The following is a 16,137-nucleotide window of genomic DNA, read 5'->3' as shown; positions in this document are numbered from 1 at the left end:
TCAACATTCAGAAAACTAAGATCATGGCATCCGGTCCCATCACTTCATGGCAGATAGATGGGGAAACAGTGGAAACAGTGGCTGACTTTATTTTTCTGGGCTCCAAAATCACTGCAGATGGTGATTGCAGCAATGAAATTAAAAGACGCTTACTCCTTGGAAGGAAAGATATGACCAACCTAGACAGCATATTAAAAAGCAGAGACATTACTTTGCCAACAAAGGTCCGTCTAGTCAAGGCTATGGTTTTTCCAGTGGTCATGTATGGATGTGAGAGCTGGTCTATAAAGAAAGCTGAGCGCTGAAGAATTGATGCTTTTGAACTGTGATGTTGGAGAAGACTCTTGAGAGTCCCTTGGACTGCAAGGAGATCCAACCAGTCCATCCTAAAGGAGATCAGTCTTGGGTATTCATTGGAAGGACTGATGCTGAGGCTGAAACTCCAATACTTTGGCCACCTGATGTGAAGAGTTGACTCATTGGAAAAGATCCTGATGCTGGGAGGGACTGGGGGCAGGAGGAGAAGGGGACGGCAGGGGATGAGATGGTTGGATGGCATCACCAACTCGATGGACATGAGTTTGGGAGGACTCCAGGAGTTGGTGATGGACAGGGAGGCCTGGCGTGCTGTGGTTCATGGGGTCGCAGAGTCTGACAAGACTGAGCGACTGAACTGAACTGATACTCATACTAGAAAAAGCATTTGTTGACTACCTGAAATTTAAATTTAACTGGGTGCTCTCTATTTTTATTTTCTGGCAATCCTGTCTAGAAAAGTGGTAAAAGAAGGAAAAATAAATGTGGGCTGGAAGTCTCTAGGTATGTCTTCAAAGAGATATTAAAGGAAGTAGCAAATTTAGACCAGCTGAAGGATAAGAAGCAGTTATGGTTACTTCCCATTTTATTTGATGTGGTCAGAATGTCCACTTGACATTTTCCCCCCATTTTAGTTATTTAGGAGTAAAGGAAGCAGGAACTGAATGTAATGTACCATCAATAAGACAAAGACAAATAAAGCAAGTGTTTGCTGTTAATATTTAGAAAATTTAAGGATCTTAATAACATTCCTGTTAGCAACCAGTGCTAGAATCACTTTTCACCACTTAATGCTGTTCACAGAAACACAGTACAAGAAGTTTTATGCAACATGGTTATTTGAGAAATGTTATAGCTTCTTCTCATTTGCTTATAGTAGCACTTTAGATTGATGGCACCTGGCATAAAAGGTATTGAGTAAGACTTAGTTCTGCCTTCATCCGATTGCCTTTTATTTATAGCTCCCCACCTACCTGTAGCATGTTTCCCATCCCTTTCTAGCCAATACTTCAATAGCGCATGACTCTGATCCTGGAGGGAGTTAGGGTTCTCAATTCGAATTTGATGAATTTGCTCTTCAGTGAAGTCCAGTTCTCTTGCTAATTCTAGAAGAGAAAATACTTCTTTGTAAACACATTAACTTCAAAGTTTGAGTCTCAACACCTTGTCTTGTGATTTTGCAAATGATGTGTTCCTTGTACTGCTGTAACAGAGTTCGTTTATGTTTTCCTACTTATTAGAAAAGACTCTCATATGCCTTTGTTCTTCTAGCACCAATCCTGGATATTTTCCTTACAATTGGGTTTAGAATTGATCACTGTCCTAGTGGAAAAAGTAAGTTTGAAACAATGATTATAAAATATGTAAATTCAGGCCCATTTAATTCCAAAATTGAGAAGAGACCATTAATACTGGCTTATACTCTTAACCAAGATAATGGAAAATAAATAAGTGAAACAGAAGAAGGGACCATGTCTCACTTTTAATCTAATTGGGTAATTTTCAAATACTATAAATCCTGTTTCTGAGTACTTGGATAAATATTGGTTGCAGCTATATTATGGTGGCTGGATAAACTCTTTTTTATAACACTATGTCATATGAATAAAAGGTCTCAGAAGCATTAAGTGACCTAGGGAAGAAGCCACAAAGTTCTTATTTCAAGTCTATATCATTAACATTCTACATGGATGTTAATGTATTGAGGGGGGTGTGTGTGTGTGTGTGTGTGTGTGTGTGTGTGTGTGTGTGTAAGTGAGGTGTCCTCTTTAGAGGGTAATTTGCTAATATCTTTCAAAATTAAAAATATACATATCCTTTACCCAGCAATTTTCCTTTTAGGGGTATGCCCTACAGTGTGTGCATGCTCAGTTGTGTCTGACTCTGTGCGACCCCATGGACTGTAGCCCACCAGGCTTCTCTGTCCATGGAATTCTCCAGGCAAGAATTTTGGAGTGGGTTGCCCCTTCTTTTCCAGAGGATCTTCCCGACCCAGGGATCAAACCCATACTTCTTGCATCTCCTGCATTAGCAAATGGATTCTTTACCTCTGAGCCACCAGAGAAGCCCGCCCATGCCCTATAGACACAGCCACAAAACTACCAGTCCTCAAAGATATTCACTGCCACTAACAGGAAACAACCTAGGTATCCATCAACAAAGGCCACTGATAAAATGGCCTCCTAGACAGTGGAATTACATATTTATTTAAAAGAATTACATAGATATTTCTACACTGATGGATTATTTATGAGAAATACTGTTAATTACACAGCTTTTTTAAAAATAATAGGCATAGATGTGAGCAATGCAGATTTTGTCTGAATACACAAGAAAGTGTTAGCAGTTACCCTTGAGGAATGGAGCTCGAAGGTAAGATGTAGGTAAGTGTGAGGGACTTATTTACTTTGCATTTTATACCATTCCATATGATTTTAAGGTTTGAATTTTCACCAACTATAATAGATATTGCATTTAACATACATATACATATATACTTAAAAGGCAAAATAAATAATTCAGAATGCCACCTATTTAATAAGTCAACTAGGGATATTTTGAGATCCTCCCTTCTTCTAAATTCCTCAATTAAATAAATATGATCAGTATTATTAAATTACTTTAAACTATTTCAGTCATTTATTCTACATTATCAATTATCTTTGTTAAGAGTATTATGACTTCATACCAAATTTTTAAGAAACTAAAGGAGCTTAATATTAACTTTATAATGTTTTAATTACATAGTCTGCCAGTCTCCTCTGCCCATGGAATTCTCCAGGCCAGAATACTGGAGTGGGTAGCCATTTCCTTCTCCAGGATATCTTCCCAACCTAGGGATCAAATGCAGGTCTCCCACATTGCAAGTGGATTCTTTACTGTCTGAACCACCAGGGAAGCCCTTAAAACTGTTTCAATTAAGTAGTCACAAATGACATAAAAGTCAGACCAAAAAAAAAAAAACCCAGGAAAAAGAAAAAAAATCCGACAATCTTGCTTTAGTATGTTATATCATAGAAAAAATGAAAGGGTATACCTTTTAAATCCTGATTTGTAAATAAACCACATTGACTTCAGAATTCACTTTGCATCAAAAAATTATTTAACATATAAATTCTAAACAGAAACATTCCTATTTCTCAGAAAATTAGTGAACATCTCATTCATATGTATTTTAACTTCCATTTGAAGTTAAGTTTAGTACTGTTCACAATGAAAATATCTGATACAAGGTATCTAAAACAAGAAACCCTGGTTAAATTTCAAATTAAATTCTATGACAAGTGTGTCTAACAATGGTTTTGAAACACAGTAATCTCTCCAAAATTTAGATATCCAAAGGAGGGTGGCAGGAGTTGTTTTGTTCTCAATCTAACATTCTATTATTCAAAATCCCAGAGACAATAAGAGGCTGGCCCTGGTTCACACAGTGAGTTGATGCAGACCCTGGAGTTTTGAGTTCACAGTTTATCATTGTTTACACTATTCTGTGTGGTCTTCCTCAAGGGGGAAAAATAAAGACCTTTCTCATTGTTAATGACACTTGGCTGATGCAAACTATGTCACTCAAACCAAGCAGGTTTTGTTGAAAAAATGGGTCATATGCATTTTACCTGTCCAGCTGAAGCCAAGGTGATCAGCAATATATGCCAGCCTTTCCTCAATCCGTTCCTGCTCATCCTGTTGATCTACAAAAGGTCAAAAACAGAATGGCCAAAAGTTGTCCATGACAGGAGAGGAACCACAGTACTGATCATCCAAAGAAAGACAGTCAATTGTCCAAATATTTGATTACAGCACAAGTTAACTATTACGTTTTAAATCATATTAAATTGTGTGTTTGCCTGATTTCTGGAATGGAATGGGGGAATACATTTAATAAAAATCATGAAAACCATCTGCTTCCATATCTCTTTAATCAAGACTAGTCATTGGATATATTGCATAAGTTACTGATTTCTAGTAATCTTACGACTTTCCTCTTAAATTGTCTGAGAGGATACTGCCCACCCTAAGACACTCAGCTTGCTCATCAAACAGCAGAAAAATCATAAATGGAACGGAGAAGTGGAGTAATTGGTTAGGACCTCCTATTATTGCCTGTGGTAGTATGAGATGACTTCCGAGTCACATAGCAAAAAATCACATCCAAGATTCAAAAGAGACCTAGATCACGGGTTGATCAGACCATCCCGGTTTTTTCCTGTATGGCCAGAAACAACGGTTTTCTTGGTCCTGGTGACCTTGGAAGAAGGAAGAATAAAATGTACATAGTTGTATGTGTATATTATATTAGTATGTATATACATCTTTTGGGCAAAATTTCTGGCTGCTTACTACTAAATAAACTCAGATAATACTCCCACAGACAACAATTTTGCCTTTTATTTTTAACTCCCATTAATTGATGGGCAGCATCTTAGGTCATGGTATCATGACATTTTTTATAATCCAAATTTAAGAATAACAGTCTTTATTGTAGAGATATTGGAAGACAAGAGGCTTCTTCTCAAAGCCATCTATGGTTTCCTTTTTTCATAATTCAAAGGGTCATCATCCCCTCACAGTCAACTTAAATCATGCAAAGTTTGAGTTTTCGTTGTCTGCTGCATTTAATCAGAGTCCATTCTCTATTCATCATCACATAAATGAAAAGCATGCTTTTACCTTATGATTGCTTAAAGTATTTACCATTGGTATCTGAAATCCAACCTTTCTAAATCAAAAACAAATCCACAACAATTAATATTTCATGATATGTAAAATCTTCTTGTGCAAATGGCTTTCCAATGATCATAAAATTGCGAAGTACTAATTATTTCAAAGTACACAAAGGGAAGAAGAGAAAGCGATGAATCCTCATAATAACAAAACCAAACCAAATAAATCCATGTGCTTAATTTGAGGCTAAGCCTGGAAAGTCAGAACAACAAAACTCAAAACTTGCATGGCCTCACGTGCAGCAGCTAGAGAAAAGGCAAGATCCTGGTTGCCTGCCGATCATGTTTATGTTTTCCATAAGCATTCTCATTACTCAATCTTGAGATTGTTTCCACGGACAAGAGTATACAGAGAAAGCACAAAACACAAAGGGTTTACACAAACATAGTAATCACTACAGAAAGCTTAAAGGAAATGAGACACAAATCACCAAATAAAACAGACAAAAAAAAAAAACTATATCACATTTATGACATGCGTAGCACAGGGAATCTCAGCGGCTGGCAAATACCTTCAGCATTGTCATGGCCATTTTCATCAGGGATGCGTTCAATCAGAGTCTCAATGGACTCATCCCAAATGGGCCTTGTGTCAAAGATGTCCTCGGGAATTGAGTTCTCGGTCTCAACAGGTGGCAGATTTTCAATTACTGACACTTCCAGGGCACTACTACTTTCATCATCTGAAACTAAATCTTGCTCCCTTTCTGACTGTGTAAGTCTATCCACTAACTTGGAAGCTTCATCACTAATCTCCTCAAAGAATTCTATGGAGTTCCTGTAAAGATCAAAGAAATGCTCCTTATTGTCTTTTGTGGGGCTTGTGGGCCCCCTGCAGGAAGATGTGGTGCTTTTGCTCTTTACTGGCAATCGGGATGCAAATATCTTTGGTCTTGTGGCCCCTTCCTCTGATTCTAACTCAAGCTCCTCTTCCTCACCTGTGCATTCTGTTTCTGTCTCAATGTAACTTCTCATTTTTACTGGACATTTGGTCTTCACGTCCAAACTAGCATCAGATTCAGATTTGCTTCTATCATCTGGTGTGCTGCTTGTCAAGTCCTGTCCCTGGGGACCATCTGTCTTTTTTAGAGGTGAGTCTAGATGTGAAAGTTGCTGCTCCACTCTTTGGGCGGGCGCTTTCACGGGGATTTTAGACTTTGGTTTTGCTTCATCTTCTTTGCTTTCCTCATCCAGGCAGGGTAGCAAATCTTCAGAAAGGGAACTCTCATATTCCGCTGATGGAGGTATTGAGGTTGAAGTGGGGATAGTCCTTACAGGTGTTTTGGGTTTGCTCTCAGTAGAAGGCACATTCTCCATGGGTGCAGTAGGGATTTCAATGACTGATTTCTGTTCCTCTGGGGAGGAATCGGGAGAATCATCACCCCGATCTGAATATACAGACCTAGTGACTGTGGGAAAATCTAACTGAACTTGCACAACTTGTTCAGGGAAGTCAGGGCAAGTTGGCTGCTTCACACTGGACAGAGGAACGGAATCACCCATGTGCCTGGTGGGTAGGTCCTCAAGCCCTGTAGAAGTAGCCTCTTTCATGGATGTTTCTACAGAGGCTGAAATGTCTATTTGGGAGCTAAGTGGGGTATCTGAAGTGTGTATTTCTTCTACCTCCTCACTCAGGTCATCTGGGAGTAACTCTGCTTCATCGTCCACTGTTTCTTTTGATTCTGAGAGTGTTAATGACTCAGCTGATGTCTCCACCTGTGGGGGCTCAGCACCTGTACCCCCTTCTTTTATGTCTTGTGAGAGAGTCTCTTCCCTGGATTCTTGCCCAATTTGGAAAAAGTGAAAGCTTTCATCAGCATAGGACCTTTTGGTCATATCAATGGCACCACTTCGGGTCATCTCAAACAATTTTCCTTCCTGAAAGAGAAATGGATTTTGCTCACTGGTTGGGGTCCCCTCTTCAGTTGGGGTCCTAGCAGGAGTGGTGTCAGGGGTGGTACCCTGCGACTGTCTGTCTACCATCAAACCAAATATCTTCTGTTCTTCCTCTTTCACTCGAGCCTCAAAGGCTTCATCATCCTCACGGATTTCACTCCAGGAATCAGAATCCACATCAGTTTTTGTGATGATGACTTTGCTTATTTGTTCACCAACAATTGTTGATGTTTTTGGTGCAGTTGGCTCCATAGATGAGGAGGCTCCATCTGACTGTGTTTCCTGCAAGGTACTCTCTTGTTTGGATTCTACTTCCAAGACCTGGTCCTCAAAATTAGATTCTTTACATGAAACAGTTTCATCAGAGGAGCCTGTCTCTACTACGGCTTCAACAGAGGATGTGATGGTAACAGAATACTCTTCAGAAGAATGAAAACTTGTGTGTCTTGTATCTGTTTGGGTTTTGCTTTCTTCACCAGAGAAAAAAGATTGAGAAGGAACATTTTCATAAGGGCTTATGATTTGAGGATCATAGGTTTCATCAGTCTCTGTTAGGTCTGACACTGGAACATCCAAGGATGATCTATCAGTTTGAGTAGTAATGAGTGAATCTTGAGTGGAACAGTCCTCTGGTAAGCTCTCAAAAGCTTGGTCAGTTTTTGTGACCTCCGTTTCCGTAGCAAAAGCTGTAGAGACCATGTCTTCATCTAATCCTTTGGCTTCAGACGCTGGACAAAGAGGTAAAGAGGAGAAAGATGAAGAGCTTTCACTGGGGGGAACTGCTTGTGGAGATTCGACTCCAGGAACATCAAGCTCCTCTTCTAGGTCTTTCTCACCAGTGTCTTGGAGAGCTAGTGATTCCTTATGGATAACTAGCTGCTCACTAACGTCGTCACCAGGGGAACTGCGGAGACCCGAAGAGACAGGAGCGGCTAAGTTGCTAGAACTCCCAGTCTCACACCCAGGGCTATCACAAAGTTTTGGTTGATAAGTATCTCCATTCAGATCATCACAAGATATCTCTGGTCCATCAGTGGCAGGAGCATGACTGTCTTCAGGTAAGCAAGATTTATCATCTTTTTCTTCTTCTGATTTATCTGAATCTTCCTGAGCATCTTCATTCATCTTAAAAGTGTATTGTTTGGAAACGATAGGCTGGAATTGTATTTCTTCAGGACTGGAATTTGAGTCTATGCTGGATGGAAGTGGGGAAGGAGGCTGCACTCGAATAACTGGCTCTGCCAAGAGGCCTGAGTCAGCACCTTTCTTCAGCTGTGTCAACTCAGGTTCACTTTCTGAGGAGGAGGAAGTCTTCCTGCCCTCTGCTGTTACTACCACAGGAGCATCACTTTCATCCTCGACACTCTCTGTGTGTTTTGGTTCATCCGTGTCTGCTGAACAGTCGACATCTGCATCAGAGGATGAAGATTCCTCCTGCTTGGGTTCCCTTTTGTAGTCCCTTTTCTGCTTTGCCTCTTGCTCAAGTTCATCAAACGTTTTGACTTTGGTCACCATTTTAAACATTTCCTCTTCCGGCGTGAACCTCTTTTTCTCCCCATTTTCTGAGTCGTCCTCCTCCGCACATTCAGGAATCACAGCTGGTTTTGGGGTGCCTGTGTCTGTGGTTTTGGGCGTAACCTCATAGCTAACTTCTTCGGAGCTGGGGGTGTCTGGGGAAAGGGGGCTCTTGCCCGAGCTCTCCATGAGTGACGTCTGCTCGAGGCTGTCATCCTCGGCACTGCCGTCGGGGTCTCGGAGCAGCCGGGACCGCACAGAGGCCACTTCCATGAAGAGCTCGGTCTTGGCAGCAGCTGAAGGAAGAGGAAAGTGACTTGGGAGGATTCCAGCCTTCATCTTTGGTTCAACGGGGCTGCTTTCAAGAGAGTCACGGCAAGGGGATTCCTTCAGAGGACTCGGTTCCAGAGAATCGGGAGTTTTGTGTGAGGAGTTATCTTCCAGCACAGGGCTGGCCTCCAAGGAGTCTTTGTGGCTCACAGCGAAGGATTCATCAGCCCCAGGGCTGAAAACCTCACTCTCGCGGCTAGGGAGTGCAAGTTCTAACCCTTGGGGACTTCTAATGGCTGCCTGGGGCTTTGATTCACTCCCTGAGCCTGCCTTTACAGCAGCCTCGGACAACGGCGAGGCCTCTGCCTCCTCTGAGGGCTTGGTGGCTGTGGATTCCTGAGCTTCGGTATCCGTTTGCGTGTGGGCTGGACTAATGTGTGCAAGTGGACCTTCGTCACAGGTCACTACCTCAGTCAGCCCTTCGGGCGTTTCTTTTCCTAATGATACACTTTGACCACCAAGGCTGTCACCTTCTTGTGGGGGGCACATGTCTTTGGAAGGGTCTGAGGGGGCCTCTGTCAGCTGACACTCAGCAGAGGACTCTGCGGCCTCGGTGCCTGCAGCTCCTTGCCCTTCAGAACCATCGGCAACATCTTTGGTTGAGGGATGTCCTTTTTCGGAATGACTTTCTGGTGGTGTTTCTAACTTGGTAGCTTCATGTGTTTCCCCAATCTGCTCCTCACTTTTCTTTGGCGAGAAGGCAAGGCTCTCCGGGCTTGTCTCGGGGGTCTCGGCTAGGCCCTCATGCTTATAGCTTTCCTCTGAACTAACCTGAGGGGTCCCTTCCATCAGGCTGCCACATGGAGAATCGGCCACCCCTTCGGGCTTCAGGCTCTCAGAACTGCCATGTAAAGCGCCACTCTGCAAAGACAGGGCTGGGAGGAACTCATCTTTCATGTAATCTAGTGGAAATGTTGTGTTGAAAGGACTAGTGAGCACTTGGTCTAAGTGAAGCTGTGCCTTCTCAGGCTCCTCACTCATACGGAACTGCTGGTATTTATCATTGTCTTCCAGTTCTTGCTTAATGACGTCAGAAAAGTCAGTGGAGGTTTTCCGGTCTGGGCTGATCTGGAGATCCACGTCTCCCTGGTCGTCAGCCAGCCTTTCTTTGGGGACTTCGCTATCTTTATGGCTTTCTTCTTCAGGCACTGGCTGAACAGGTTCGGGTGTTCTGTGGTTGAGAGATTTCTCCTTCTCTCCAGCCCCATCTTCTCTCTTAAGCCCTGTGGAGGAAGCACGGACTGCTCTTCTGGGCTCTGAGAGTCCCGTGACCAGGAACCTCTGGCCTCGTTTGATTGTCTGACTCTCTGTTTTCTGCGTTTCTCTTGGGGTTACTATCGGCCCCTTTTCCTTTTCTAGCCGACCTCTGCCTTTTTCTTGTGGCTGTTTTTGTTTTGCAGATTTGTGCTCAAAGAGTCCGGTCTTATGTTTCGATGGGTCCTGACCTGACTGGAAAGCTTTCATCAGCTCCCGAACAGACATGGTCTCCTCGATTCTTTCTGTTTTTGAGGTGGGGGAGACAGGTGGTTGTTTGTCTGTTTTCCCAGAAGGTGACACTGGCAGGTGCTTCTCAGTCTTCCCAGAGCTTGAGACAGGAGAATGCTTCTCCATCCTTCCCGCGGGTGACACCGGCAAGCGTTTCTCTGTTCTGCCAGGAGATACTGGCGGATGTTTCTCGATTCTCCCAGAGGGAGATCCAGGGGGGCGTTTGTCTGTCTTACCTGATGGCGAAACAGGTGGGTGTCTTTCTGTTTTTGCAGAAGAGGACACCGGGGGGTGTCTTTCAGTTTTGGTCGAGGGTGACACGGGTGAGGGTTTGTCGGTTTTACTTGAGGATGACACGGGTGAGTGCCTTTCCGTCTTGGCGGAGGGTGACACCGGTGAGTGCTTCTCGTTCTTACTCGACGGTGAGAGCGGAGGGTGCCTTTCTGTTTTGGCAGAGGAGGAAAGAGAAGTGTGTCTCTCTGTTCTAGAGGAGGCAGATGCTGGCGCGTGCCTCTCTGACTTCAGAGAGGGGGATGCAGCCAAATGTGTCCTTTGGGTTATCTTTTTTGGCACATCCTCTTTGCCTTTGACTCTGACAGGCAGCTTGCTTCGACCTTTCTGCTCATCTTCCACTCGTTTCTGAAGGGCCTTCACCTTGTCCTTTATGGAACCAATGGGCGTCTCCTCGATCAAAGGTGACGTAGCTTTGACGGCGGGAAGAGGCTCGGGGGCTGAGCCCGTGTCTTCATCTAATGACTCTTCTGAACTACCCTTTTTAACTTCCGTTTTTTCTGCACTAGCTGGCGAACCATCCTCTTTCTGCTTTTGTTTCTCCTTTAATTTCCTTCTCACCGGCTTCTTCACCCCCAGGCCTGGTTTGGGCTGTTTCTGGGTACTCTGTGTCTCCTCTGAGGGCGCATCTTTGCCTTCGCCTTCTGAGCGCCTGCGGGGACCCCGAGCCTCACTCTTCTCCCCCACCATACCTCGCTCCCTCTGGGGCTGCACTTCGTGAGGAGGCCCGTAGGAATTTCCATCCTCAGCAAGGTAGTTCACTCGCCCCGTTGAGTCTTTCTCTGCTTCTGCTTCGGTCTCTCTCTCTAGTCTAACCTCCACACATGGGTATGCGGTGATCTCTGAAGATGCTTTCCGCTTAGCCTCCTCTATCTCCTCCGCACTGACAATCACCCACTCCTCTTCCACTAACTCTCTCTCTGGCTGAGACCTCGGCACACCGCCTTCATCTCCTGTGCAGGTTCCGCTTCTCAGGATTTCGTTCACCTTCTCTAAGTCCTCTTTAACTCTTTCAACAATCTCGAAAGGCTCCCCTGGCTCTTCCTCGGCAGCCTTCACCAGCTCCTTCACTTTGATGGAACCTGCCCTATCAGATCCATCTGTGGTCAAGATGGCGGTCATTTTGATCAAATCTTGTTTCATCTCAGAAACTTCAGAGAGCAAGTCCGGACTTGCCAGGACAGGAACTTCATTAACGAGGTGACTTTTCAGGACAGATGTTTCTGTAGATTCTGTCTCATCATCTTTGATGTGAATGGAAAAACATCGAAAGTAAAATGGAAATCAAAAAAGATATTGGCAAATGTAATCAGGACTGAAACGACACAGTGTCTTTTCCTGTCGTGGCGGGAGGGACAACAAAATGGGCTGGGAATGGTGGATCCACAAGGTCTCAGGATACAAAAGCAAAGCAAGGCTAACGGAAAAAAAAACTGAAAAGGAAAAATGAGCAGGAAATAACTTGCTTAATTTTCTCACTTGTAGCACATCCACACATAGAACAAAGCTTTAACAAATAATCAAGACACACACAATCACAAAACAAAGAACGAACGCAGTGAAATTACACAGAGATATCTCAAGATTGTTCAGATGTTACAGATCAATGTCGGAAAAAAATGAATATGGGAAAAAAAGGAAAAAAGCATTAGAAATCGCAGATAGTTGATTTCCTCTAGGAGAAAGCCAGTAGTAGCAAACTCAGAATACTTCCTAATGATGTATATACATTATTTAATCATAGAAAAATCTGGAACTTAGCATGTTTAGTTCTGCCAATATACAATGACTATATAAAAGATATCTGAATCAGCTGCAAACCGGCATTTCATCTAAGGGAAATTCACACCTAACAACGAAACAAACAGTCTTGTGCTGAGAGGCATGGTCCTTTCCTTGGAGCAACCTCCTTGCTTAGACACATAATGGACAGACCAAGGAGGGAAAGAAAGGAAAGGAGAGAAAAACAACAAAAACGATTGTGATTAAACTTATATGTGAGTCCAAAGTTAAAATGTGATGCATGGCAACCCAAATCAGAGACAGTCACACGGGACACACGCACAGTTTATGTAAGCCAAGTTATTTCCATGCAAAGCAAAGGTGGACTAAAACTTGTGGGAGAGGCAGCCTTGCTGAAATGCACGGGCAGGAGGATGGTGAGAAATTAGAACAAATGTGGAAAACATTACTATGGTGAAGCATATTTATTTGCCTAAAAGTCCATACACAAGATGGTCAATGCAGTATGTCTGAGGCACGCGTAGTGGGTACCTGCATCCATTAAAGCAAGGAGGAAAACTCAAACTCTTTTAGGATTTACTCATGAAAAGACCTTAGTTCAAAAAGTCCTTTCAACAGAGCCCTTCTGTGGAGATTATTTCATACCTGGATGAAGATTATTTTAGGATTGTTTTTACACTAAAAGAAAGCCAAACATGGGACTTCCCTGGCAGTTCAGTGGTTAAGAGCTTCCACTACAGGATAAGTTCCCCGATCCTTGGTAAGGGAACTAAGATCCCACATGCTGCACAGTGTAGCCCCCTCAAAAGGAAGCCAAATGTAAGCCTATATTTGAAAATTTTTAAACAGTCACAATACCTTGTGATTCATTCAGGAGGATTAATGGCACTATATCAATATAGTAACCTTTTTTTTTTAAATGATTGAGCCAGATGGATGAATTTTTAATTCCTATAAGCTTGTATCTAAGGAATAAAGGGTCATTTAAATAAACATATTAGTACCAAAGAAAAAAAGTGGAATAATAAAATCTCTTTATAAAAAGGAATTAATGAAAGCAATAATAATGTAAAATTTTTTATAAACATAAGTGCCTTCTCTTGAGAGAATCAATATTTGTTGAGATATACTCTGTGAAATGCATATATAAGGATATATTTAACTTATATTAATACAGATTTGTTCAGATATAAAACAATGAAAACATCCAGAATTTTAAATATGCTAGTCCTAAACAATGATTTATAGTGGTTAGTAATAGTGGTTAATAATGGCAATTAGCTTGTATCTTACATCATGATCTTAACCCTCATATTTAAGAGGGTAAGGAGACTCTTAAGTAAAAGTATTTAAGAAACTTAGCAGTAAATTACACTGTGCTAGGCAGGACTTCAAGAAAGCAGGGGAAAGTCCAAAGATTATTACATTGGGCCTAAAGACCATATTAAAGATACTTCTAAGTTTTCTCCTTTAGAGAATAGCACTCTGAAATACAGTGAATCAAAATAAATCTTAAGATGAATAAACATTAAAAATCAGATTTTTTTCTAAAGCATTTGGGGCATAAGAGTAAGAAAGAATCCTGAAAAACTCAACTTCTTCCACACAAGAACTTAGTCATCAGAAACAACCCAACAAACTGAAAATTTAACTGAATGTTACAAACCTAAAATGAGCTCTAACATAGCTCTCTCAATGTCTATAAAAACCAGTTCTTTCTGTACTATGTTTAGGCTTTGCAACATTATTTAAAATTAGCCCTATTATGACATTATGACATACTGTTATGATTAGTAATTTCATCCAGGAGGTTTTCATTTTTGCTTTTCCTGGTTCTTATTTTTTCAGAACACTTTTTACAAAACTCTGTTAGACCTCAGCCCTAGAGAAGTCAGTTACACTTCACCACAGTAAGAGGTGCAAGGGGTGGGGGGTGGGGGCGGTGAGGGGAGCGTTAGCTTTAGCTGAGAACTATTAAGACAGTATCACTTTTGCAGGTGTGGCCTACATAAGTAATGAGCTCTCTACTGATGTCAGGGTTGCTTGATAGAAAAAGTGATACTGTCACATCAGAGCTTAAAAAAATGAGATGACAATGTTATGCTAACAAATGGACAAAAACATTAGGGTGAGTTTCTAAACAAGCGTAACAGCAAAAAGCAGGGTTAACAGGGATCCAAAAGAAAGTGAATGCTTAGATGAATAATCATTGCATTTTACTGATAATTTGCTCACAAATTAGATATATTCATAATTTAACTGGCCAAGCTGCTTTTTCAAAAATATATTAATGATTAATAAGGATAATATAAAAATATAATTATCATAGTGGTTAGTAATGGCAACTAGCTTGCATCTTAATTCATGCTTTTCTTTATTGTAGCCAGCTTTCAAACAAACTCAGTTTTATTTGAAATCTTACTTTTTTCTGATGTCATATCGATCTGAAAGAAAAGATACATAAATTGAATGGTTACAAACAGTGTTGTGTCCCACACCCCCAATGTACACAATAAACTCTATCATAATTATAAACATGGGAGACACCATAAGTTATAGGAAGCTCAGAGTAATTTGCTACAGTTCTTCCCAAGAGTGTCTTTGATTCTTATCCTAACTTTGGAAAAAACAAATCTGCTCTCTAGACGCTATGGGTAGAAAGTCCTTTCCAACATGTTTCTTTGGGAAGATATGACTTAGAGGGGTTTGATGTTAGAAATACATATTAGGGAAAAGGGCCAGGAAAAACAATGTAGGTATAAAACAGTAAGTGTCAATTTAGTTGGGAAAAGGCAAAGAACATGCCAGGGTGATATGTTCTATAGAAGCAGTTTCATTATTAGTTACAAGACAGAATTCCAAATCCCCATAATAACACAAACTAGATCTATTGCACTGAATAGTTCCTGAAAATATTCAACAGAAAAATCGTAAGCCTAATAGAAAAACTGATTTGGATATAATAGCAAAGCTGGTTTCATAATTGTGTTGCTCTTTCAACAAAGTATGTAGGTATCATTTTGACCAGCCTGGGGATCGAGTCATCAACTACAGAAGGGAAATTGAATATGTGAGACAAAGAGTGACCGTAACTTGAAGGTAAGAATGGCTTCAGTCTTGTAAGTTTATTGTGCATCTGGTCATACACGGTAGGACAATGAGTCTATAATCACCACTCTCATCCTGCTCCATGGCTGGTATGAATAGAGAAGGGAATTGATGGGTAGTCTCTGAACTGATAAAGGCCTTAAATTTTAAGCTGGTGAGCATAAGGGTATTTATTATGTTTTTTTTCATGGTTTTATATTTCAAATCCATCAGAATAACATTAAAGAATAAAACTGGTATATTTGAAAACATTTATGTGAAACAACAATTCCATTTGTCTGTCTTAGAGCTATGAAGCAAGATGTTAATTAAGTATAAGAACTTTTTCAATAATTTCTTTCATTTCTATAATGCTTGGGCATTTTCAGATCTTTATTAGGAAAACAAACACATACTTTCTTTGACTATCAAAGCAGGTATAGTTCAAATGGCTATTTATTCAAGGTAACCTCTCTGAGACTCATTTTTTTTCATCTGTGATATAGCACCTATGGTATGACAACATACATCTTTTAGACTGGGAGATCACTGTTGATGGGGTATGTGGAATACTTAATAAAGTGTTTACCTTAAAGGAAGTGCTCATTATTAGTAGAGTTCTGCATTACAACATTAGTATAGTAAAAGGGGTGAACTATATGCTCCTTTTGATTTCAGTGGTTCTCAAACTTTTTGTTCTTGAGACTCCCTTTATACTCCTAAAAAAATACTGGGCAGTCTGAAGAACTTTTGC

General features: G+C 41.2%; 1 protein-coding gene across 48 annotated transcripts in view; it reads right to left on the bottom strand.

Moving 5' to 3' along the window:
- The window catches only part of ANK2 (ankyrin 2), a 687,657-nt gene that overhangs the window by 19,185 nt on the left and 652,335 nt on the right, over window positions 1-16,137 (bottom strand). For 27 of the 48 annotated variants that reach the window (XM_070452323.1, XM_070452347.1, XM_070452327.1 and 24 more), the window contains 3 exons: window positions 14,719-14,740; window positions 3,930-4,004; window positions 1,290-1,421 (listed from right to left, as the gene is read on the bottom strand). In XM_070452323.1, coding sequence (XP_070308424.1) covers window positions 1,290-1,421; window positions 3,930-4,004; window positions 14,719-14,740 — 229 coding nt within the window. Of the gene's footprint in view, window positions 1-1,289; window positions 1,422-3,929; window positions 4,005-5,548; window positions 11,798-14,718; window positions 14,741-16,137 lie in introns of all 48 variants that reach the window. The other 21 variants (XM_070452307.1, XM_070452311.1, XM_070452318.1 and 18 more) reach the window with 1 other exon arrangement.

Source organism: Odocoileus virginianus, chromosome 21, assembly GCF_023699985.2.
Source record: "Odocoileus virginianus isolate 20LAN1187 ecotype Illinois chromosome 21, Ovbor_1.2, whole genome shotgun sequence".
Taxonomy (NCBI): domain Eukaryota; kingdom Metazoa; phylum Chordata; class Mammalia; order Artiodactyla; family Cervidae; genus Odocoileus; species Odocoileus virginianus.
The sequence above is the reverse complement of the archived record's forward strand: the minus strand, read 5'-3'. Positions and strand labels throughout refer to the sequence as shown.